Raw genomic sequence first — 25,993 nt, 5'->3', positions numbered from 1 at the left:
CAAATTCACCTGCAGAACCTAGTTTCTCTTGTTTACTATAACAAAAGTAATTGTTTTTTCATTTACAAAATACCATCTATTAAAAAATTAATGAAATGGGACTTACAGGACATTTCTATCAATTCCTTTCGCAGTTCTAATAGAACAGCAACTCCAATGTTATCTTTCGTCATAACTCTGTTCAGCATAGCCTCTGAACCCTCTGAGTTTGCCATTGCTAGTTGATTGAACTCAACAGTATGCTTTTGAACCAAAGTAAATCTGAAAGAAAAACATCATATACACGTTTTTTCAGCAGCCAGATACAGTAGGAAATGTTATCGGTAATTCTTTTAATTAAAGCTCAAACACATTTATGATGTGAAAATCTCAGCCAGTCAAATAATTTCATAAAATCCTAAACTGAAACCAAGGGATATAGTTTTCCTAGTAATTTTCATGTAGTTTACAGTAGTACCTTAGTTACAATTAAAACATTTCGTTGAGAGAGAGTGGCATTCTAGAAAAGTCATGCGTGTTTCTAACTCTGCATCCGTTCCTAGTTCAAACATGCAGATTTAACAGAGAGGGACTAAATAATTTTCCAAGCTACTAGAGTATCAAACCTGGCACGTACATTTACTTGTGGATACACAGGAATGGAAGCAGGAAGGGACATTATTATCATCACAGCCAAAGTTGTACAAGTGCGATATGACACAACCAGTAAGTGCTGCAGCTCTTAAATGAATAGGGTTTTTTTTTACAGAAGTGTGCAGCGATATCTTGTTGTTTGCTTTACCAAAGACTAATGTATCAAAAAGTCAATGTCATCTGAGGCCTTATTTCAGCAATTTGAGGGATTAGAAATTCCTTTACTCAAAAAAAACCAAAACCCCAAAACTAAAAGGCCAGAAAATCTGCTTCATTTTTCATTAGTTCCTTCAATTTCTATTATTACCACCTAATGGTTGGGACACACACACTCAAGAAGGGAAGAATAATTTAGTGAACTCCCAACCAGAACTGCTCGAACAGAATGAAATCTCATTCACCTTAAACAAAACTTCAAGGTTAATTTTTTCATTGCTAGTTCCACACAGAATGATCTCTCTTGTACAAAACCACTCCTTCCAGGGGTAGGAATGCTCTGTATGAAACCCTGCCTGGCTACAAAAGAGCAGTTAAAGCCAAACTGTTTGAGCTATAGACCAACCTGAGAAATTAAGTAAAAGACAGCAAGAGACATCAGAAGGTTCAGCAAACCACACCACTTACTTTTCTGTTTTGAAAAATATTGCACAACCATCAACATGTTTTCTTTCCTGTTCTGACATTGTCCTAGCTCTAGATTTTGGACTGAAGAATCCATTATAGCCACGTTCTTTCAATTCTACCAGGAAAAAACTGTAGTACTGCTCCGTTTCAACCTCCTGTAAAGTTAAGGCAGCACAGCATGAATGCACTATTAGCAAAATATAGAAGACAGATATTATTTAGACTCTTCAGAAGTGTAAATCACTTTCAAATTAGATTTAAGAGGAAAAAAACCTAAGAATTAAGTGCATCAGAGAATGCAAATTCAGGAGCAATATCCCTATTTTAAGAAAATACAAATGAATTTCTGTAATCCCTGGAGTTATGATTATCTCAAGCCTCTTATTTGAAAATGTGTCAATTACAGCCCCACAAACACACACAGGCACAAAGGCACCCCCACTAACATTGCTTTGATCAGGAGCTGCTGGTTCCCATTCCAACTGCGGGGGCTGAGAGCCTTCTTTTGATGTCAAACAACAAATAATGTTCTAAACATCACTTCTTTTTTCTTTTGTTTGCAGAAGGTTTTGAAAACAGACCGTTTACTACAAATACACTTAATGTGAAGAAACCAGCACACGGGAATAGAAAAGGGAAAGAAATAATGGTGTATTTCTTACCTGCAGACTTATGATGTCAGCATTGCAGCTCAGTATTTCCTGCATAATGGCTTTTTTTCTGTATTCCCAGTTCAAGGCCCAGGATGGACAATAGCCATACAGCTGCCGGGTGGCATATTTGTCACACAGGACGTTGTAACACATGACAGAGAACAAGGCTGCAGAACAATAATTTTACTTACACACTGATAGATTAAAAAAAACCAATTATGTTCTTGACTTTTGTCTTCTGCGAATTTATCAATGCATGCTTCATTTGTTTCAACCAAAACACAGCATGTGTATCAGTGCTAAAAAAAATTGTTAGTTCTTCTAGGGAGACAAATTACATGTTTGGACTTACGGCAGCTGTCTTATAGCATTTAATTAGGAAAAAAACCACCCCCCCTTACAGGGTTAACACAGTGAAGAGCAGACAAATGTGTTTTATGCTAAGTGGTGCTGTACTGTGGAAAGCCCAAAACAAAGTAAATGTATTTGAACACTTGTATTTGCCAGCTACACAAAGGTCTGCAAGTCTACAATCAGATTCTTTTAAATCTATCTTAATTACTGCCACCACAAACTGTAACAGATCCATAGGCAGGGTAAGGATCCTTTCACACAAAGAAAAAGTGTAGGCAAATTAACGCCCCAAATATTTCCACCTCAAAAAGGCATTCAGGTGTAGGACAAGAAATATCTCCTCTCTGTATTAATTTGAAACAGGAGTAGTAATGAGACCGTCTGGGGCAACTTGACAGGTAATCCAGCAGCATGGATTTGGAAGGCTGTTTTGGTGGGTTTCTGAGTTTGTTTTTTTTCAAAAAGCACTTTAAGAATTTGTAGTACAACAATAAGATACCTGGAAGCTCCTCTCAAATGCAGAAAAAGAAACAAGACCATTGTTTGAAGATATAGAAAATGGAGGAAAAGAATTTTGGGCTGACTGGGGTCAAAGTCTAGCATGTTGAAAACAAATAGGTGACAGCAAAGTAGAAGCTGCATTAACATCGTGATCTTTGAAGCAATCACCTTAATAACAGGAGAAAGTAATGTACATTCAGTCCTGAAAGAGAGGACACTGCAATAATTGAGAAATACACTAAGATTTTTTTGGTGTGCAGCTAAATAGAAAAGGCTGTATTTCAGACAATTTATGCAGGAAAAAAAATTAGTGAAGAATTAAACATGATCTGAATCCCAATAGCAACAAAAATGCTGAATCAAGGATGATACCCTGGTTACTTAAAACAATTCTACATTTTTTGGAAATCATGCTCAAATGCCTCCACTTTTCTTATTCTCCAACAAATGCTAAATTAAGCCTGTTATAATTCCACTATTTAACTAATTGTGGACAACAGTTTCAATCCCTGTGAGAGGGATGTTAATTAAAAATAAATTACTTTAGAGTAAAAGACGGGTAAATCTGGAACAGGTGTTCCAGTTGGGATAGAATGACTTCAGCTGGCTGGTCAGCATTGCAGAGATGATTGGTTAATTTAAGCATTAACTTTTTTTCCAGTAAAGATCAACAGCTTTTACTAAAAGGAAAACAGAAGAAATGAGAAATCCTTGAAGTGTTACAGTACCTGTTGGTCTTGTACGGTCTGGTTCTTGCAACATAATCCAAGATCTTGGAGGTGGCTGTTCTGTCGAAACTATGGGAACATTTCAAAATAGAGATACAACAAGTGATAATCACATTTATTTTGCACAGCAGAAATAAATGTTTTAAGAATGATCACTTACTTCTTTTTGCAGTACCTGCCAAATTATCAAGCAAATAGTTCAGTAGCCTTCGTGTCCCATCTGGTTCCTGATACAGGTTCAGAATATCCTGTGTAAGTGGGTTTCCTACAAACCAATTCACAGGAATATTGAATAAAATATACAGAACTACTACAGACTTGCATATCAGTGTTGAAAGCTGACATCTTGGAGACAAGACCTACTATGAACTACTCTGGGGTTTCAGATCTCAGGTCTTCAATCCCACAAAACCCTGGATGTGTGGACAGCCCTAGTGAAGTTTAACAACATTCCCTGCTGATTCTGCCTTGGGACTGAGCACCCCAAAAGTGGTCCTTGGACTAAGAGCGGTGAAGAACTTGTGTGGTACAACAGGCAGAGCTGATGAGCCCAAACACAGAAGTCACCTCTGCTTGGTGTGAAACATCCACCAGCAGTTGATCTGACAGGCAGATCTCAGCAGAGACTCTGTCATCTGCCAAACATAAGCAGATTGCAAAAGTTGCCATGGACAACACACACTGCAATTGCCCAGTTTTAAAGGGGAGATAAACAGACTTTTGAGACTTAACAGTGTTTAGAGGTATTATATCTCTCAGTGCTTCTGATTTTGTGACTCGAAATTCCCCAAGGTCAGCAATTTTTATAGCTAGAATCCATACAGTTCAGAGGAAAAAAAAAAAATTGGGAAAAGACTTAAATTGCTGCTTGCATAAATAGCACAGTACCCTGCAGCTGTACAAAGCATGTTCCCTTTCTGGCTGGAGATGTACCACAGTTAACCACAGAGTGTTTCTTAGTTAAAGCAGAACTGCATTCAACCCCTATGCAAGCAACAGAAAGCTTCTGCTCACTCTGCAGAAAAAAAAGCAAACCTCTTTCTATGGGCACTGCTCTGCCAAACCTGTTATTTTTCTAAATAATCCCTAAGTAACAGTATTTATAAATGTGGAGTGAGCAGCTACATCTGGGATTGCTAATCAGTAACATTTAATGAACTAGCAGACTACAGCCATTACAGCCCAGCAGCAGTTATCACTAAAAAAGCAGAGATACCAAGAAAAAAGCAGCAATACCTTTCAGACCCAAAGTCTGTAACTGGAACAGTTTTCCCAGCTCAAAAGGTAAAACTCGTAACAGGTTGTTATTTAAATGTAGTTCCCTGTAGATAGAGCAAGAATCATATGGGGCTGAAAACAGAGCAACATTTATCTGCAGCAGTAAAAGAATTAAACTAAAAGAGAACCCATATAGTAGCAAACCACAATATTGAAAAATTTAGAGACTAAACAGCAATGGTTAAGGAAATTCTGCTGTACTCAGACACACACATTCAGACAAAACACCTTGTGCTGAAGTACAGAGGAAAGGAGCTGTTTGGAGAGTTTCTCTTAAATGGTGAGACATTTTGTGAACATTAACAATAATTAAACACTTTAGTATCTACAAGTGATGATGCAGTAACAGCTCAGACAAACCAGACCATGAAACAGGTCAGCTGTGATTAAGAAATAAAGGGAAATTATATCCCTGAAACCAAATTAAAAAATCCAAGATCATGGCAGTATGATTACAGCTATGGCATTACCATGCAGCAGTCATTTAGCACGGTAATTTTCTGTTGGTTTGGGTGGTTTTCTTTTCATCATTTCAGTGGCAAGACAAAGTATGTGCTTTGTAACTCACAAAACCAATATACAGACAGGAACAGAATTCATGTCCTGAATTCTGATATCCCAACAAACTGGGCAGACAAAATAGACTTGTAAGTAGCTTTTCATTTTCCAAAATGCATTCCCATTAAGCAGGGAAGACTTTCATAGAATCAATCAGTATAAAGTTGCTGCTCCAAAGTGTTTACAACTTGGTGCCTAGAGACTTGAGGAGTATTTCTGGGCAACAAAAAGAAAAAAAAAAAAGAGAAAAGAAAAAAAAAAGGAAACCTGTAGGGCAAGAGTTAATTTAACTCTTTTGAGTTCTACAGAACAGCACTTGAGGGTTTCAATGCCTTTCCTGTCAAGGAATAAGCAGCCCAGAACTGACCCCAGGATTTGAGGTGTGGTGTCAGCAATGCCCAGCCCAGGGGAACAGTCACTGCCCTGGTCCGGCTGCCACACTACTGCTAATCCAGGCCAGGTGCCATCAGCTTTCTGAGCCATCTGAGCACACCTGGTTTATGTTCAGATGCTGTTGACCACCCCCACCAGGTCCTCTTCAACCAGGCAGCTTCCCAGACACTGTTCCCCCAGAGTGGAGCACTGCTGGGTTGTGACTCAAGTGCAGGACCCAGCACTCAACCTGACTGAAGCCCACACCACTGGCCTTGGCCCATGGATCCAGCCTGTCCAGATCCCTCTGCAGAGCCTTCCTGCCCTGCAGCAGATCCACCCTTCCACCCAGCTCTGTGTCATCTGCAAATGTCCTGGGGGTGCACTCAAGTTCTTTCAAGCATATCAAGAGAATCTGTTTTGCAGCTGAGCTTTCCAAGATAACATGTTACAGTGTTTATTTTTTCCTCCTTTTTCTGCAAAGATCAGAAATCCTACTGCTCTGACATCTCTTTTTTCAACTACTTGCAGTAAAAAGAGAGATGAAAGGAGTCTTGGGTGAGCTCTGCAGTACAGACCAAACCCAGAGCTCCAGATGTGGGAGCTGGGAGAGCTGTTATCAGTTCTCAGTGTTGAGAGCACAAATGATTTCTGTGGCTCAGGATACCAGCAGTGCCCAGGGTTGAATTACTGTTAGTTTGAACAACTTCCCAGAACCCAGGGGAAGTGTCTGCAGCGAGAGCCAGCCTGAAACACAAAACCCCGGCCCAGCTGGGACCTGCAATGTGCTATCACATAGGATGTGCTTATGGGTTTTTCTTCACTTTCACCACAGTGAAAAAAAACCCTGGAGCAGCTGCAATTTCTGAGGAACACAGTGGGTTCATGCACAGCTTTTCACATCTAGAGATCTGTGCTCAAGTGCTGTGTTTTGGTCATAAATAGAAAACTTCTGTGACCTTAGCTACAAATTTCACATTTACAAGATTTAGCCTTCTCTGCTCAAAAGAAACCTAGGACTTGCAAGAGCTGAAGCTTCATAGAATCAGCCAGAATAAATCAGGAGAAGTGTTGGGAAGAAGGCATAATGACTTGACATTACTGATGACTCTGCACTGCTAAGCTACCTCCATGTCACAAGTGTTACACTTACAAAAATGTTTTAAAAAGACTGACAGGAGGCTAATGAAGTACAAAGATGAATTTGAGAATATTCCGGTAAATTTAGGGTTTCTAGCTCACAATATCCAAGGAGTTGGATAAAGAAGGGAAGAAACCTGTTACTAATAACTGCTTTTAATTGAAATAGTAATGCAATGAACTAGAGCTTAGAACAGACTCCTCTCCAGCTGAAAGCAACTATACAACATGCTACAAAGCAGAGCTGCCAATTATGCTTCAAAAAGCAAAGTCCCTTTGCTCAGCCTCCAAGGTTGAGACTTGAACTGCTCTGGAATTTGAGCTTTTAGTACCAATTTAATCAGCTAGTTTAATCCTCTCCAACAGAGCAGACTTTTCTAAAGGGGAAGAAAACGCAATGACAGATATTTCTATGTGCAAACTTGCTTTGCTTCCAGTTTCATGAAAGCTGTGCTGGCAGTCCACTTCTCTATCATTGTCTTTACTTCTAGTAACATTCTCTTTACTTTCAGACTCTGTACTTTCTGGATTTGAGAAAGCTGTTCATAAGTATCTTCAAAATTAATAGCAATAAAGGCAATTACTGGCAACTGTCTAATAAACCTAAGATAAGGCTCTTCCTTTGGGTCAAGGGCAAAAGACTGTTGCGTGTAAATATTTAGTCTTATATAAATAATTTATATATTCATGTAACAGTGTTTTTACAAAGTAAAATGCTGCAGCCTTAAGTATAATCTAAATAGGCATCATTGTTCATATTTCACTTCCAAAAGGAGTTTTCATTCCGTGCTAACTTTGTACATCTTGATATTGCAAAATTGAAAGGAAAAAAAACCTCAAAAAGCTGAGATTGGATCATTTTTTAATCCTCCCCAGTTTGCACAGTAATGCAGTTACATCACAGCAAAGATGGGGAGGAGATGATACTAGACATGTTGCAATTGTTATACAATAAGCAGAAGAAGAACTATTGTTAAGAATAATTACTAAATATGAATAAAGAGGAAAACATTGTAGTTAACACCATTATAAATGTTTAATCTGACCCTTTCCCTACTGTACTATGAGTTAAAAGCATTTTTTTGGGGGGCTTCACTTACTTGGAGAAAAACACCACACAAAAGATTTGTGAAAGAATCTGGAAAGAGATGCCTGAGAGGAAACCTGACTTGGAAAAATATAAAATGGGTGACTGCCATCAAACCAAGCACTTCTGAGGCTCATTCTGTGCTGTCATACATCATAACAGGAGATCACAGAAGAGCCAGTATTCAGGGAGGCAGATAAGAAGGGAGGAAAGGGGAATTTACTTATGCTGAAATTTGAGCTGTTGCTACAAAGATAAAAAAAGAACAATTTTAATTCCTGTTAGGATTTACATACCTGAGTGACACCATGTTTCCGAGCTCTGCTGGTAAACTGCGAATTTTATTAGAGGACAAGTCCAGATATACCAGATTGTGAAGCTTGGCAATGTCTGAAGGAATACGGGATAAGGAATTGTCACTGAGATGCAAAGCTGTCAAATGGGTCAGTGTCCACAATGATGAGCTTAAGCTTCTCACTTTCCCTGTGGAAGAAAGGTACAAGAGAAAACAGAACATTTAAAATACATAGATTTGGCAATAATAGCACATTTTTCAAGTATGTGCAGGGCCGGGGAACTTGAGGGGCAGTTTTGCTTGTGGGTTTTATTATTATTAATTTATTAAATGAAAATTCCATTAATTGTTGATTCTATAGACGAAAAATTAGTCTTTGTGTGAGAGAATGCAAGATATTACCAAGCATGCTTGAGATTGTTTTTCCCAATTCATACTTAAGGCTTAAACATCTGTCTTTCTCTAGTTCCATACAAGACAAAAACATTAACCAGCTGACCATGAATTTATCATTAACAGAGGTGTAAGAAATAGATTTTTTTCAATTATAGTTTATGTTTGAAATGAAAGACAGTGCTTCGGTTCACCCCTTATTTCCGCACATCTTTCAAACCAAAAATCTTTACTCTATGGCATTAATCCAGCCAAGAACAGATAGAAACACTATATTTAGGGTGACTAAGATGCTTAGTTGAGAACATGGATTTCCATCTGGCATTCAACTAAAAGCTGTATCAACTATTGCCAGATATTTTAAAAAAGGTATGATTTTTTGTATAAACTGAAGGGTGGAAACATGGATTTGTGTGACAGAATCAAGATTTTTACACTGCCGCATGCAAGGAATGTGAGATATCATCAGAGGTCTCAAAATATTTCTTCTCTCCAAGATTTTTTTTTTTCCTTTGGGGTAAATTTTTTTCATTTACATAAATCATCTCACTGTACCAAAAGCATTAGGAGTACCAACACCAGTTTCTCCAAGGCAAAAAGTTAGTTAAAACAACTTTAAAATCCCCACTGTGACCCATCAATGTTAACAACAGTCTGGTTAATATTATACCAACACACGCACTTTGTAATTCCTTTCCTTAAACGATTTTCTTCAAAATAAAAGAATTCCTATTTAGTGCCCAGGGAAGGTTACACTGAGACTCAGTCCCTGGCAGCAAGATGTTTAATACTGGTATAATTTCCAGTGAGCTACAACAAAACGAGGGGCATAAAAAAGCCTGTAGTGAAAAGATGTGATTTAAACGAGATCAGTTAAAACATTTGTGGCTTTCTGTATTATGTGACCAAGTATTTTGCAAGGGAAGGACAGTGTGAACATTAATGAAACAAAAACATTGCACATTTTATTTTGCAAGGCAAATGCATACAGTTCTTAAGGGATTGATGCTCCTCTAATGCTCATTAAGAAATCTTTTGAGAGGTTTTAAATACAAATCAATAGTTCTTTGCATTTTTAAAGCTGAATTAACACCTCTTCCCCACCCCCAACGCAAACAGGTGACTGTGATCATAGAAAGCCTTGTAGCTGAAAGGATTTCCAATCAACATCCCTGATCCAGGCTCTCCACTCCAGCACCTCCCTTGGCGGGAATCAGTCTGTAGTGAGATTACCAGGCATGAAGGGAAAGAGCCATCACTTAATGCACTTCCTATTCAGAGCAGCAGATGTCCAAGAGGATTCCAAGCCTAATGCTGATAAATAATGCTGATTCCTGAAGCAGCATTTAACTAGGTTTCTGCATCTGTAACCTTCAGTAAAGAATGCTATTCACATAGTGAGACACATGGTACTGGAAGCAAGACACAGATTCAGTGAACTGGATGGAAAGATTCTTCACGATTTGAAGAACTGTTTTAATCCTTCTTCCATAAATTTCTCTACTGAACAGTCATTTACAAATCCTACATGGCAATTTTTGCAGACGCTTAAAGAACCTCCATATTTAAACAAAATTACAGCCTAAGTTTTAAACATCACAAAATGATTTTTTAATTCTTAAAATATCTGCTTGAATTTCCTTGTAAACACACTTTTTGTAGCAAACCCCGGGTTTACTCTACAAATCAAGAGACACTGGTGGTCCACACCAGTTGAAATACATGCTTATGAATTCTGAGCATTATCTTACTTTTCAGAAAAGATTCAGAAGTCCAACAGTATCTCAAAGCTTGCACAGATTGTGGAGGTTTTGGTGTTTGTCTTTAATCTTAAGAACAGAGTAAAATTTACAACTGCTTTTAAAAAGAAAACTTCTGCTTCGTGGACTAATACCTTCCTGCTACATTACTTACAGTAAGAACATACCCCTATAGATCAACCTCAACTTCACCCTCTTCTGTTTGACAAATTAGATCTTAAATTCATGCTCTCACTCACTTCATCTTCTTAAAACACAAGAGCTCACATCCATATCCTCACCTTAACAACTTTCCTATCCATGGAGATTTCCCACTCGGCCCACCTTACCCCTCCTACAGCTCCCTGTGTTATCCTAATCCAAGCTCTTGCCTCCACACACCACAGCTGGCAGCTCCTATCCCAGCGTTCTCACTTCAAGGTAGGTAACTCCCCTCCAGACTTGTCCAAACCCACACTACTTGCAGTGAGTTCATAATTCAGGACCATGCCTCAGTTACTTACCACTTATTTCCAACTCTGCCCAGTGTGATTTCTTTCCATTGGCTGCTTCCTCTGAGGACATAATTGTGTACATCCTCCGTGGATCAGGTGGATCGTACTTTTCCTTGGGCATTCCTATTGAAACCAAAAGGCAAGTAATTAATTGAGATACTATATACCGAGAATTCTTTAGAAGGTAACTCCCATTTCAGTTAAATTTCATATTAGACTTATATACCAAATACTTTTCAAACCTACAGATAGTGTGCCCATTTACAAATGTCGCTGGATGGGAAATACTGCTATAAAATAGAAAAAGAGAGATTCCTGAAGCTCCTAAAATGACAGACAACAGTCTAGTCCCCCACCCACCCCTGCAATAATTTACCAGAATCTGCAAAGCAATTTAAAAATTGTGTCCCACCACCTTCCGTGGCTATGCTGTGTGTCCCTCAAAACTGACACATCCCACTGCAGGCTCTTTTTTCTTCAACAATGAAACTTCAAAAAGAGATGATCCACCTCCACTGGGATCTCTCCCATACTCCTAGAGAACACATTTGCTAATAACTTTGATTATCTATCACTTCCAGGTTACTGCCATTGTCAACTTTTCACACAAATCATCATCAAGAAAAGAATTGGTGTTTCAAAAAGATCCTCAATTTTTTAAGTTTGCAAAATGACAGGTTTTAATCCAACCTTCACCTTACTTTCTGCAATCTAAAAATATTGCGCCCAAGGTAGATATTTCTATCACTTTCTTCAGCCAAGTATTTAACACTGAAATTGAACTTCATTTTCCTCACTCTTTTTCACATCATTCCCTGTAACTTTATAAGAATAATTTTCTAGGTTCTTTTTACCAAACTCAACCATGCACCATGACAGAGAAGCAAACATTCCTCTCCAACAAGCAACAAGCTATAAATCTATTTCTATGAAACAGAGAAATTAAACAATGCTGGCTCAAGTCACACTTAAAAACACATTAGAGGCGATATTATGCGATTGTTTAGCAAAATACATTACAGCAGTATTATAACACTACCCAAACCCACTCAATGAACAAGCAGCTATACTGGTCAAATTTCTAAGGACATCTTCCTACCAGGCCTTTTAAGGCTTTCTCATTTTTTCATTTCCTGGGACAAAGTGAAAAATGTTGTCATTATATAAAATAATCAAAGAATAAGTCCTAGTAAATAAGACTATCAACCAGACTTATAATCTGTTTACTGATTTTACTGAAAAATGTTTACTCTGCACGTTAAACAAAACAACAGAAATCCACCAAAAACTTTCTGATAACTACACAGCTTAATTAAAATAAAGCTTTTAGGTATCACATGCTTACTTTAATATAAAAGCTCTTTTACTAAGTCACACTCCTCATTCCCTTTCCGACTCCTGGGCAAAACCAGATTTCTGCAGTGAAAAGAAATTCCCCTTTAAGAAGGGAATTGTGGGTAAAAGGATCAGATTATAAATAGCAGCTGGGTGAGGCTCCTTCCAGAGTGAAGGCACTCGAGTATCTAGGGTGCTGGGATCACCAAGTATAACACTTTTTTCATCAAACTTGACTAATTAAACGAGAGGAGAGTGGATTATAATCACCAGAAAGGTAAAAGCATAACTTCTCCCTGCAATAACTATGCAACTGGTGCAAGAATATATACCAAAGCAATGTACAGAACATCTCTTCTGAAATTTCAACGTATAATTATATATAATTCACAAAGACCATGTAGGAATGCTCCAGCTTGTCAGGAAACATTTACCTTCCTCAGACATTTACTGCTTTCTCTTCCTGCCGCTCCCTGAATTAATAAATATGTTCCAATTTTTTGAGAAGCAGGTATAGCAAAGACAGAAATCTCATTCAGTAAAGAAACACGAATGCTCCCCAGAGCACACTCAATCACATGCACTAATTAACAGCTTTGCTGGTACCAGCAGTGTATCACTGCTCGCTACTAAAAGAGGATGACATACTTTTCCAGTGGGTTTTGTTAATGTACACTAAAACAATTAGAGATTTAAGAATTTGAGGGTTTAACACTGGATCCTGGTGAAGCTGTATTCCCGGTCCATCCGCTGCACCACCCTCCCCTCAAAAAAGTTCCTGCTCTTGATGGTTTTCCCTCTCTCACTGCTGCATTTCTCAGAGGATGAGTCCCTGCTGTTTAGGACTACCAGGTGCCAAAAAGCAGCAAATGCTTGAGAGCCTCCTGGCTGAAAGAGCTGCTGCTGCCCGAGAGCATCACAGCCATCAGCCACATCAAGGATACTGTCACACCAAGCATTAACACATCTTCATCTATCACCCAGAACCCAGAATTTCTCAAGAACTGACAGGAAGGCTAAATTTGGGTCATATTTCACAGGACAGCATAAAATACAAGTGCAACACCTTGAACTGCATTTCAAAACTTCACAGCATGGAGTAGTTCAAGAAAATCAGTCTCTTTTACTGTCTCCTTTCTCCACCTCCCCAAATCCAAATTTAGCACCTGCTCAGCTGCTACAGTAAATCATAAAAGCTGAGGTGAACATCAGATTAAGTAATAGAGTTTTGTCAGACTAAAGCAATTTTCAGTAAGACCCATAAAATAGTGTTGAACATCCTTAGAACCATTGATAACTGCAGCTTTTAACAATTATCATGGTAATTTTCAGAAGAGCTTATACCACCTGTAATTTTCACTTGCACCAACACAGATGGTGGAAGCACCATTAATGTTAGGTTGTTACAGCGTACAGTAAATCAGTTTGTAAAGGAGAACATTTTTATAACAAAGATATGATATGGATTCCTGGAACACACTCCAGACTACATAAATTTAATGAAAAGGACATTTAAGTATGTTTGAATGCAAATGAAATTGTTTACTATCTCGTACCAGGTTATTAAGATTGTCATTTTAATAGCTGTAAAAATTGAAGAGCTTGACAGTCGAAGTGAGTGTGGCTGCCCACTCCCACCCTGGGTCACTCAGTCCTCACACAGAATTAACACCCCCCCTACCCCAAAGTAACTGAGCCAAGCAAGGTCAATGAAGTCAACAGCGCACAAGGTCTGGCACAAGGAATTAGATCTCAAGCCTCCAGTGCAGACACTGTTTTAAGCCCTTGTTTGTACAGAGGGTGCTGAGAGACAGGCATTGGGACAGGGTGATGGGAAGGAAGCAGGGACTGACAGCCCCTTCAGGGAAGGGTGACAACGATCAGAAAAAGAAGGAAAAAACCTGAAGGTTGTTACGTCAAGGGAGGACAACCTGATGGAAGAAGAGCTGACAAAGCTCTACTACACCTACTACAGCAGGTGGGTGACGGAGCTCTGGCTCTGGCTTCACTCAGAACAGACCACTGGAGACAAAGCCAAATGTTCCCAGGTCGAGCTGCACCTGCCTCGACTGCTGCCTGTCTCTCCAGATTACAGCCATGACTGCAGCCAGGTCATGCACAGCCAGGCTGGGCACTGGGCTTGGAACTGTCCTGGAAAATGACAGTGTCATTACCAGCACCATGAGCTCCTGGGGTGTGCTCCCAGCCGCAGCACCAGGGCCATGAAGGGCACCACGTCAGGAGGAGCTGGTGGCCTAGAGAAGGACTTCCTGGAGGCCAAGCTGGTTTAGATACACTGCTCCCCGTAGAAGAATGAAGGGGGTTCAGCTCATTGCCTGACAAGACATTTGGAATGATAAGTGTCCTTGGCTATGGACATGTGCAAAGTGGAAGCTGGACTATAAGGTAGTTAATGCTCCAGGTAACTACGGAGACTACCAATAAATAATGTCTTCAAAATGAGAAACGAATCTGCTCTGAGTGGCAGGGAAGGAAAGACGATGACATTTTTTTCCTGTTCTACCCTTCTGCCATTTTTATGAAATTGGAAGATGGCGAGGAGGAAGATTTAAATAAAATAGGTAGGTGAGCAGTTATTTTGAGAATAAGGTTTTGGGGTTTTTTTAAGCACCAACAGGAAATACTATAGCAATCCTTCATTTCCTGAAATGCTTTCTAAAATATCATGATAAATTAACTTGATTTCAAAACTAAACATATTGGACAACTCCTGTAGGCCAAGTACAATCTTTTATACTATTACTATGGAGGTAGATGTCAAGTTTGCCCCTAAAACATCATCTTTAAATTAGGAAAAGAAAACTTGGATTCTAAAACTGTGTAGAAAATGATGAACAAGAACAACACAGTGTTCAGACATAATTTCAACTGATCTAATCAACTATTCTGAAATAACTATTTCAATACTTGCTATGAACCATCTATAAACTCCATTTACAAACCTGGGAGCACATTTAGAAATACTGCAAGATCACAATCCTGAAGCATTATAACTCCACTTCTGAAACTTCCTAACACGTCGGTGACTCCTTTTGACTTCCCCTCCTTCCCCTTTACTTGCTTTTACTTGTCACTAACAAACTAATGCAGATCAGGAGCGGAAAGTAAACAAAGTAGCACCACTCCTGATCAAGTGCAGAATTACTCAAACTTTCTGCTACTTTAATTAAAAACAGTGAATAAACTATGCAAATCTAGATCTAATAAAGTAAGAAGTAACAAGACAATTGGACAATATTTTCCATTTGTTGATGCAGTGCAGCATTACTTGCCAAATAAATTACTTCTGAACCGCTGAAAAGTAGCAGGATAGAAAGCAATCTATTAAGTTGCTCAAAGATTTCATAAGAAAACAATAGCACATATGAGAGACTTTTTTTTCCCTTTCTCTCTCCAAACCCTCACAGTGGAAGCTCACCCCAGACCATTCTTTTGTAACCTTGTGCCTTTAACCCTGAAGCTCTTTTCCATGCAATCCAAAGTTTCATTTAAAAATGGGTTCTAATGACCTTCCCCACAAATATAAATGTTTCTTAAATTGACTGGTCTGTTTTGAATTCAAAGTTAATTTAGGATCCTCCACACCCTCTACCACTTGCACTGTGGTTTTACAATGCATGAAGCAGAACTAAGCTGGTCCTCCTGCAGTTCCTCTTCCCCAGGACCCTGTACTTCCAACTTCACTCTTGCATCAGCACCAACTTTTGTCTGGTAACAAAGGAGCTGGTGAAGAGAATTAAACTAAGGAGGGAAGAGGGGAAAAAAAAAATATATATTTGTGGGAGACTAGCTTCCTGTGTTATTATTCCTGTAGAGCAGGAATGTATGTGTGGATTTGCAGCTGTTGAAATCAGGGCACCGTCATAATGGCACTTCTGGCCACACTGACACACAATCTCTTCTCCCATAGCAGGAAGCAAACTCTTGCTTCCAGCTACCCTCACCCAGTTAAACAGTAACACTGAACAAAGTCTGAAATCCTAACTGAAAGCAAAGTACATTGCTTTTGAGATAACTTAAGGCTGTAGCAGTTCTAGCAATGTATAGGCTAATCAGATATGCTAAGCTGTATTTAAAGGGTTAATTTCTACTGTTGAGATTTATTAGAATTAACAGGAATTACTGCTTTCAACTCCAAAGAGTGACCCTCTTCAAAGGGAACAGAAGTACCTCTAAAAGATAACTCCTGTGCTTTGGAAAAAAATCTTTAAGGTAATTTCATAGTGCTGTATTTCAGTTTAACTATAAAACTGCAGATTCGCCCTTTCCTATTCAAAGACTCACTACCCCTTCTTTAAAAAGTGCTTTTCCAAAATGAATCAAGCTTGCTGCCTTCCCTGTCTTGTCACTGGTGGCGCTTTACTCAGCAAGTCATGAATTTCTATGAGAACTTAATTACATTTCAGCTTGAAGTACAGGCAAATAAGCAACAACACGGTCCCTGGCCAGGATGACAAGGTGCAACATCTGTCACCTCCTCACAGAGAAGCAACAGCAGCTTGAACTGGGTTTATGATAAAGGTCAGTCCCTGCAGAATTTACACACTTGACTTGATGAGTTGACTCAATGACTGGATTTATCCTCAGCCTGTTCCATGCCTGGGCAACAAACTGGAGAGTGATGTCAATAATGAAAACTGATGGAAAAATATTCATGGGCAAGATGTCATTATGAGGAAAGGAAGCAAATACCCAACGCATCCCAGATAAACCTCAAGTGCCCTGTGAAGTAAATTTAATGTATTTCAGCTAAATTCTTATTTCAAATGATTTGGCACCACCCCACCCTCCTAAGACATAAAACTTAAACTAGAGAATTGGATACTTTTTCTGTATCCTGATACTCTTCCTACAAAGCCTTCTAAATTTCATGTCATCTTATTTCTATAAATGTCTCATTCAAAACATACTAAATTGAAACTTTGTTTTTTTAAAAAATAAATCTTAACATATGCCTGTAGTTTTGGATTTCCCAACTCCTAGCAGGTATACACCATAATATGGAAGCATACTTGCATTCTGCTATGAAATATAACTTGCTACATAATGTATATTTTGTAGCAATACAGTATACAGTATTTATGTTACACATATTTTTATACATGTATTTTATACAAAATATATTTTGCTATAATGTATTATAACATGCAACAACTACAAAATATGTTTTGCTACAATACACAAGCAGATAAACCAAACTTCAGAAAAGCAGGTGTGGGCCATCACCCAAAAGAAAAAAAAAAAACCTGAAAGAATCAAATCTGCCTCAAAATTGAGAAATCCATACTACTGTACATTAGAATTAAAATCACAAATATTTTGAGGCTGAATAAACAGAAATCTAAGGACTTGCTTATCTATTGAACACAACCTTACATTTAACTTTGTAGGCATGAACCAGATCCCTCTATTGAAATATATACAAAGAAAACACCAGTGTTGCAAGAAACCACATATTTATTTTCTCCCTACTAGTGTGCTGCTTCAAGGCAAATATCAAGTCTGTTGTGTAAACACCTATTATTTGTGGACTAGTACAAACACTCTTTGGCATTTTATTTGAAAGAGGCTGTTCGAATAATTTTATTTTTTTTTACAGTATGTATTTAGTATTGAAAAAATAAGGCTAGGAAAAATCTGACTGGGAAAGCAGCTAAAGGTCAACACCTGAATTTTTCAGAAGACACGCTGTAAATTAAAAATTTCCGTTTCCCTAGTGTGGGGAGGGATGGCACATACCAGCTGTGGGCACAGGCAGAACTGAGGCAGCACAAGGACAACTCCCAAGAGACTCAACTGTAACACGTGGGAAAGTGTCAAGATCCCTTTAACCCAATTGATAGCCTAATGTTGGAATAATCTAAATTAAAAATATAAAAAAAGCTGTTGAGTCAACACGAAGTCAATTGATTCATTCCAAGCACTTTTTCACTTGCTAAGATCACATTTTAGTGGCTGTTAGCATATTAAGATTTAATGGCTTCATCAGGGATGTAATGCTTCTCCATCCCATTTTGAGGACTTCTAAAACTAATTTTACACAACTGCCAATACAAACCCACGAGTCACCCTTCCTCTTTTTCAGACTTAAGATAATGCAGTGGGATGTGAACATGCATGTGAACATGTGTAATAATAAATACAAGATACTGATTAAGTCAATATCCACTAATTCATGTAAGTATATCTGGAATATTACTAATCAGATGATTTATTTGAATTTGCATATATAAGTTCTACTAGAGAAAAATCAGAAGCTGACAAATGCTTTAATATTCTTTCAAAAATCCATAAAGCTGTTGCAAGTTCAGCAAAGCCCTTAATCTAGCCAAAGTTGACTAAAATGAAACATAACCCTCCTGAAACTCAAGCAAAGCATCCTGGTTCAGATAAACTGGGCCATAAATGTCAAAAGATTTACTTGCTGTCTTCAAATCAGGAAGGCTCCATTAGACTAGAGAGCACTGACTAGAACAGGCTTTAAATTTTGTTAAGTTCAAAACTCAGTCATTTCGTATTTTTAAGAAGATCATATTAAATTTTGACCTGCAGGTATTTCAAATTTAATTAAGGTTTCTTTGTCCTTCTAAACTACTTGTTTACAGAAATGCAAACTGGCTGGTTCCAGCCAGCAGTGGCAGGCATAGGGAAGATGTCATTTTCCAAACTTCTACTTTTTCTACCCAAACCCTGCCTATTACAATTTCCCACAGATAAGCAATGTGCAGCCCAGTATTTTAACGGTGTAATCCTTTAAACCTTGCACAGTGTGAAAAACTTGCTTACCATCATTTCACTAATGCAAAGAAGCAGTTGCCACTTCCATGTTCAGTTGCTATAAAAACTAGCTTGGGCTCAAAAGAGAACTCTAAAATGGTCAGAGTACAAAAGGCACAATTCAGCACAGAGGTCCTTGACTGCTCCATCTTCTAGACAGACTACAAGACAGATCTGTTTTATCAGACTCATGATAAAAAACCCTCAAATTCCCACCCCTTACTCTGCACAACATATAATCATTAGAAATACGATGTCCAAACGTTCTCAGTGTAGCAAACATGGTCCAGATGATTAGAATAGTTCTTAATTATCAGAAATTGTATCTAATTATGACTGTAGTAAAAGGCTGCTGTATACAAAACAAACACTAACACAAAACCAAATTGCAAAGCAAAGACTGACCTTAACTGGTATCCCTGGAACCAGATTGGCTAGTTAATGAGTACTACACAGCATTCAGCTTTTTGCACATTCTGTTAGTGTATTCTGAAATGCCAATACATTAAAGAGATGTCAGGTTCACTAATTACTTTAAGAATTTACATAAACTGCATTGCATTACAGAATTGCATACTGTACAAGTCAGATGGAACCTAAAAGACCAGCTTTAAAAGGAAGAGTTGTGCTGTAAAACATTTAGCTTCAGGTTTTATAAATGTAGGCAGAAGGAAAAAGGCTTAAAAGCTTCACCTACAAATGTCTCTAGGAATCTGAGAATGGACTTACACTCCAAAACATTAATATAATACCAACTGCCACTCCACTGGTTGTATCCAATCATATTTGACAATTTAGTTATGATTCTTCACAATAAATGGAATACTGATTCTTGTTTAGCAGACCTAGAGCAAAATTTCTTATCTTGGTCCAACTCAGTAAGCTATTCTAAATACTGGCACATGCACCAACACGTTCCTTACCACATGTTCCTTTATGTGTCTGCAGAATGCTTACCACATTTCTGTTGTTTCACAGGGGAAAACACAAAGTCACCACACGAAACACTACTTCTTAGTCTTACAACTAAGGAGTTAGAGAGAACTCAGCTACTTTAAATGAAGTTTGGATATGAGCTCATTTTCAGCATTCCTGCTACAGAACTGGAGCTTGACAAGAGGTGTCAGTATCTAAATCCAAAAATCTCTGCCTTCCCCAAACACAATTTCTAGATACCTAAATGCTTGTTAGTATTAGTGTTGCTAAATTAACTGAAGGTCAGGATGTTACAGAACTCAACATACAGCTGATGCTTTACCCATATAGCCACATCCTGACAGCAAGCAAATTATTCACAGATTGGTTTTGCTTCAAATTTAACCAACAAGCCTGCAAATGTTTTTCCACAACCACACTCTTGCACAGCAAAGCCAACTCAAGACTTCTTTCCTGTCCCCATGTCCCACTGCATCACCTCTCTCTGTTGTGTTGATGCAGCTGTTTGTGAGACAATATTGAAAACCAACAACGATACTCAGCTAAGAAAGTGGGGTTTAGAGGTTGTGGGGGGTTGGGTTTTTTTAATAACAAAGTATCACCACTCAGCCACATCACTGGTTGGTTTTGAGCATTACTCTGACAACCGTTGTACTGACACGGATTATGTGGATTTTAATGAGCAACCCAAGTAGCAGCTTTCCAAATTCTGCCACTGGAGAGAAGTCCTGACCTACTAAATCAGAAGGAACCATGAGGTGACCTAGTCCACTACTCCCTATACAGAAAGCATCTATCCCATGACTGATCATTGCAAATCTCCAGAGGTGACTCTTTCATCATGTTTCTCATCAAAACATGATTCCTTACTAGTTTTAATTATTCTTCACACTTACTGCTTGTTCCTAAAAGCTCTCATTCCTGAAAGTACTCTGCAGATGAACTGTGATTGAGGCAGCACTGAAATTCCTTAGTTCCCAGGACCTTTGCTTTGTCAGACAAAGCTCCTCTGTTGGGTGAGTAACTGTTAAAACTTCTTTAAAACAGTATTTAAAAGTATTAGTGGTCAGAGTGCAGCATAAAATACCTTCAGTAGTTTTTATTTTCAGCCATTATGATGCCATTTCCTTCCTCTGACAGGTGATACACATCAGATGGTGCACAGCCAATCCTGGTGGTGTTTTAGTTTAGTTTCAAGCCTTCAGTCTTTGTAGGTGTTGGCTAAACGTGGCCTTTGTTGCAAAAATCACATGACAGATCTGCCTCTGAAGCAAGTTTTTTTCTGATCCCTGACTCTGCAAACTGATCTATGCAGAGAGATACTTTTGTGGAGCAGCATTTAAGTCCGATCAATGTGCAGGATTCACATCTCACCCATCAATATACTCCAAAACAGCTCAAGCAATAAAGCTGCACATATTATTTGTAACATGCAGGATATGACATTATTGTATATTCCTGGTCTCCTAACCATGGCAAGATGCTGGACCCTCATGACAGGAGCTGTCACTCAAATTGCTTCAGCATGTTCTAGAAAACCCCAGTCTTTCAACTGAAACTGCTGCCTTGTTAAGCAAAGGATGCTTTGGAGATCCTGGTATTATAAAATGGAAAAAAACTTTAGGAAGGTCTTCAAGTAGGGAGCCCCTTCACTTGCAGAGTAAAGGCTGCACACCAGGAACATGAACTAAGATGCACAAGAGAGCCATCCAAATACCCAGGCTGTGATCACAATGTCGAGTTGGCAGCCTCCATAAAACAACTAACAGCATTTCCAGTCTAAAAAAAGCTGAAGTCAAATCAATCTCTTCCTGCAGATCTCCACTGTAGCATAAATTGGAATCTTAACAGCAAGTATTTTAGTTCTGAAATAAACAACTGTATATATTTACTGCTCCTAGTCCCTCTTTGATTCATACACTAGAAAAAAAGGCCTCCAAGGCATTAACAAAAGGATTCATGTTGCAGTCTTACAAAAGGAAAAACTGAGTTGTTGCCAATCTTTTTTTTTTTAAACAAGCACCATCTTGGAAGTGCAATTAGTAGCTAAAAGTACATGTTAAGCATTTAAACAGCTTTTTCTTTGGGACCTGCCTAAGCATTTGTAAACTCTTAAAGACTTCAGCTGCAGAAATTGCTCCATGTAGAAATTGTGAGTGCAGGTCCCCAAGCTTATGCCAAGATTCCCTTGTTGAGTGGACTTGTACAACCCAATTTCAATGTAAGAACATAAATTACGTCACTTAACACAATGCTAATAATCTTGCAGGGTATTGTACAATAATCACACTTCCAAGCGTGAAGCACCAACACTTTAGAAGAAACAAAACAGATGAAACCCTGCAGTGACTCAGTTTGAGCAATTTATGCATAAAGCTTTCAAAATTACACCATGGAGAAGGATAAATTTAAACTGGAATCAGTAATGTCAGTATTTTGACATGGGAAGTAGTGTAAAACCTCAGTATATGGATTAAAAACCTCAGATACTTTGTATGTAACTGGGCATGGGTCAACCTCTACCTCATGCCACTAGAACTAAAATCTGGTGGCTGGGTCTGTTGAGAATATTCTTGTGGTGTTTTAAGGTCACTGATAGCTTTTTAAAGCTCACCATACACAACTATAACCTTTCAATACTACACGTAATTTCCTGACAATAAAACCCCTATAGAAATAAGTGTCAATTCTTGTACATCCCTTCAATTCTGAAGACTGAAAGGCATCCTCATTCCTAAAGATTCTGTGTGGAATCTTTGCCTAAAGTGGCCCCATTTGAGACTGGGATATAATGGTCAGACTGCACATACACAAGCGTACAGCCAAAAGGACATGACAAAAACAGGTAATAATTTAAAACTCAACAGTCTGTTAGCAAACAGAACCAGGGCCTCTGCAACAGGGACTCCACAACTGGATGGAAAAATCCTGGTTCACCACATGGACTCTTGGGCATGGTGGTGAGCCAAACAGCATGGCACACTGCACTACAAACATTAATATTAAAGATTTTGGTGACAGATTAACAGAAACATTTTTATTTATACAGCCATGTTTTCAAATATAACTTCTTTTGTTCATATGTAGGGAAAGAATTTTTAGTTTGCTCAGTCTTGGAACCATTTTAAGGACAGTGGTTTCCATCACGAACATTGCACTTGGTTAAAAGAACGTCTTCCTAATATCTGTACCTAATAGGGTACAGCCCTATCTTAAAAAGGTACCACGCTCATTCAATTTGTGACCCTTCATAACATGTTTTCAGGTCTTCATGTATAAAATGTCAAATGTATTTACCTGCCCATGCAGTATTACAGTTTCATCTATCTTTATATTTCAGTTCTTCCTCTACAATTCAAGCACAGTAAACAGCCTGAACATGAGACTGTATTCAGAGTTCAACTTCAGAATGCAAACAGAAAAGAGATGCATGGCAGGATCCTTTTTAAACATGGGCTGATCCAAGCAATTCAGGTGAAAAGCGAACAAATAGTTAATCCAAATGCGAAGGGCTCCATTTCAGTAATAGCATGAATAAACCCCCACAGAAGGCTCCATTGCTAGCAGCAAACTCCACAGAGTCCAGATGAACCAGCAGGAAGAACAGAGGGCGGATAATCCTGTAAAATTACCCCAGTGGAAATGTTGATAAATTCCCAATTACGAGACCTGCTCTAGAATAAAAAAAAAAATGCAAGATACAATACAATTACCAGTCAACACTTGCACATCTTTGTATTTAAGCCAGACAAATACCACAGGTATTTCTTAATCCCTTGGATTTTGAATTAGTTACCCACTGTGGTGAAATCTAGATTATAAAAATAAGCCCCAGAAATCAAATGAAAAAACAGGCAATCTGCAATTCTAGTTACAAAGCAAATACCCATCCATGAAGTTCTATTTTCGGTGATACAATTTTCTATGCGTTTGTGGAAATACAGATGGCTGTATTAAAAAACAAACAAAAAAAACCCCAAAACAAAACAAAAAAATAAACCAAAACAAAAAAAAACCAACAAAACCTTTAGCTTACTGCATTTGTTTTGAATACATTTCTTATACTACACAAAGTAGCACAGAATCATGTTGGAGAAGACCTCTAAGATCATCGAGTCCAACCTAGGACTACAACCTAGTAGGTTCCATATGAATTTTTAATGTTTGTAGAAAAATTACTGATAAAATATGTATTCACCATAGATACCAAGACAGAGACAGGTGTATTAGATATCTCCTTTCCTAAAGCTTTGTCTGATCCCAGGCTTATCACTCTCCATAAAATTCTGGAGTAGGAAAGGCTGTCCTGTGGGCCCCACGGCAGACCGGGGGGTCCGGGAGCTCCCCGCCGCCCGTTCCCCCGCAGGATGCGGTTCCGCAGGCAGCCCAGGCGCTCATTCCCCGTGCCCCAGCCAAGGCAAGGGCCCCGCTCGGTTACAGAACGGCGGCCAAGCCGCTCCGATCGCAACCCCGGCCCCGCCGCCCCCCGCCCCAATTCCCTCTGTTTATCCCTGCATGCGCCTGTCCCGCGGCCTCGAGCGCCCGCCCCCCGCGTCCTCCTATTGGCCGCCGCCGCTGCCACTCACGGCCCCTACGGCCTCCCATTGGCCGCCACCGCTGCCACTCACGGCCTCCACCCGCCCCGCCGCTCCCTCCGCCGGAACGAGCGAGCGCCGCTCCGGCCCCGCCGCCAGCGCGGCCGCGGCTCCCGCTGCCGGCGGGGCGGGGAGGCACGGGAGGGCGGGCGGGCGGCTGCCGCCGCGGCTCCTTCCGGAGCAGGCGAAGCGCTCCGCTGACAGGCAGCACTGCCGCCCCTCGGTGCGCGCCCAGCCAGGCGGATCGGCCTCCGGGGAGGCAGCGGCGCGGGGCGCCGTGCGTGGAGGGTGGACGGGCAGTTCCCCCGATTGATGTCATTTCCCTCTGCCTTTTGTTTAATTATTTTAAACTCAATTCCACGGTGAGGAAAAAAAACCCAACAAAAACAACAAAACCTACCAGCACCAATAATAACAACAACAACAACACAAAAACAACTTCAGGCTTCCAGATGCCATTACACTAATTTCTCTTAATTGCCTTCCCGATGCAAACAGAGCTGGGCTCCTGCGCGGCGCCGCCCGGCCCGGCTCCCTCCCAGCCTCCTTCCCTGCCTCCCGCTCGTCGGTGGGCGCTCGCGGGGCTCGGGCCAGGGGTGCGGAGCCCCCTCCCCGCCGCCCCGTTTCCAAAGCCGCCGTTCCCCGCCGCCTCCCCGGGCGCGGAGCCTCCCCCGAGCGTCCCCGCCGCAGCGACTGCCCAGGCCCAGCCCCCCCCCCCCCCCGGAACGCCCCCACGCCCAGAGGGGCCTCGGCCCCCCCCTGACACCCCCGAACGACGCGGCGCGGGGGCTTCTCCCCGCCGAGCCCGGGGGTCCCCCCTCGCCGTGCCACCGCCGGACCCCCCCGTCAGCGCACTCCCCCCGCAGCGCTGCCCCCCCGGGCAGAGCCCCCCCCCCCGCTCCGGGCCGGGCGCCGGAGCCGCCCCTACCTGTGGCTGCAGCATCCCCGTCCCCCCGCCGCCCTCGCTCCGCCGCCTGCCTGGCTCTTTGTTTCCTGCCGCGGGCCGGACGGGAGAGCGGCTCCCCCCCGCCTCCTCCTCACACTCATTGAAAGCAAACAAGCATCATGGCGGCGCTGGCGGCGGCGGCGGCTGCGGGCGGGCCGGCCCCCCTCCTCCTCCTCCTCTTCCTCCTCCTCCTTCTTCTTCTCCTCCTCCTCCTTCTTCTTCCTCTCCTCCTCCTCCTCTCCTGTCCGCTCTCCGCCCCACCTGCCCAGGCCGCCCGCACTGCGCGCACGCTCCGCGGCCGCGGAGGGAGCCCGGCGAGGGGGCGGCAGGGCCGGGGGGGCCGCGGGGTGATGCGGAGGGAGGAGTTTGGAGCGTGTTTTGGGGTACGGCCGCAGGAACGCGGCGGGGGGAAAAGCAGGTGAAAGTAATGTGTGGGCTGCGGAGTAAGGCATGCAACCCGTGCAAGTGGTGTGTGTCAGGGAAGGGGTTCCTAACAGGAGCCCCAGGAAGGCG

The 25,993-nt window shown here is 40.7% G+C and overlaps 1 protein-coding gene across 3 annotated transcripts in view; it reads right to left on the bottom strand.

Annotated features, from left to right (window-relative positions):
- LOC121657792 (CCR4-NOT transcription complex subunit 6) overlaps positions 1–25,640 on the bottom strand; it is a 33,024-nt gene extending 7,384 nt beyond the window's left edge. Inside the window, exons 1-9 of one of the 3 annotated variants that reach the window (XM_042013889.1) lie at positions 25,463–25,640; positions 10,880–10,993; positions 8,225–8,411; positions 4,730–4,815; positions 3,654–3,758; positions 3,494–3,562; positions 1,920–2,077; positions 1,258–1,412; positions 107–261 (exon numbers count right to left, since the gene is read on the bottom strand). In XM_042013889.1, coding sequence (XP_041869823.1) covers positions 107–261; positions 1,258–1,412; positions 1,920–2,077; positions 3,494–3,562; positions 3,654–3,758; positions 4,730–4,815; positions 8,225–8,411; positions 10,880–10,991 — 1,027 coding nt within the window. In that variant the 5' untranslated portion in view covers positions 10,992–10,993; positions 25,463–25,640. Of the gene's footprint in view, positions 1–106; positions 262–1,257; positions 1,413–1,919; positions 2,078–3,493; positions 3,563–3,653; positions 3,759–4,729; positions 4,816–8,224; positions 8,412–10,879; positions 10,994–23,236; positions 23,614–25,462 lie in introns of those variants that run through there. The other 2 variants (XM_042013892.1, XM_042013890.1) reach the window with 2 other exon arrangements.
- Between the last annotated feature and the right edge of the window lie 353 nt (positions 25,641–25,993).

This window comes from Corvus kubaryi, unplaced genomic scaffold (genome assembly GCF_017639235.1).
Source record: "Corvus kubaryi isolate FWS band 111438036 unplaced genomic scaffold, C.kubaryi_AGA036_p1.0 split1-37374, whole genome shotgun sequence".
NCBI classification, from domain to species: Eukaryota; Metazoa; Chordata; class Aves; order Passeriformes; family Corvidae; genus Corvus; species Corvus kubaryi.
Note: the sequence above shows the minus strand (reverse complement) of the source record. Positions and strands in the feature narration are given on the sequence as shown.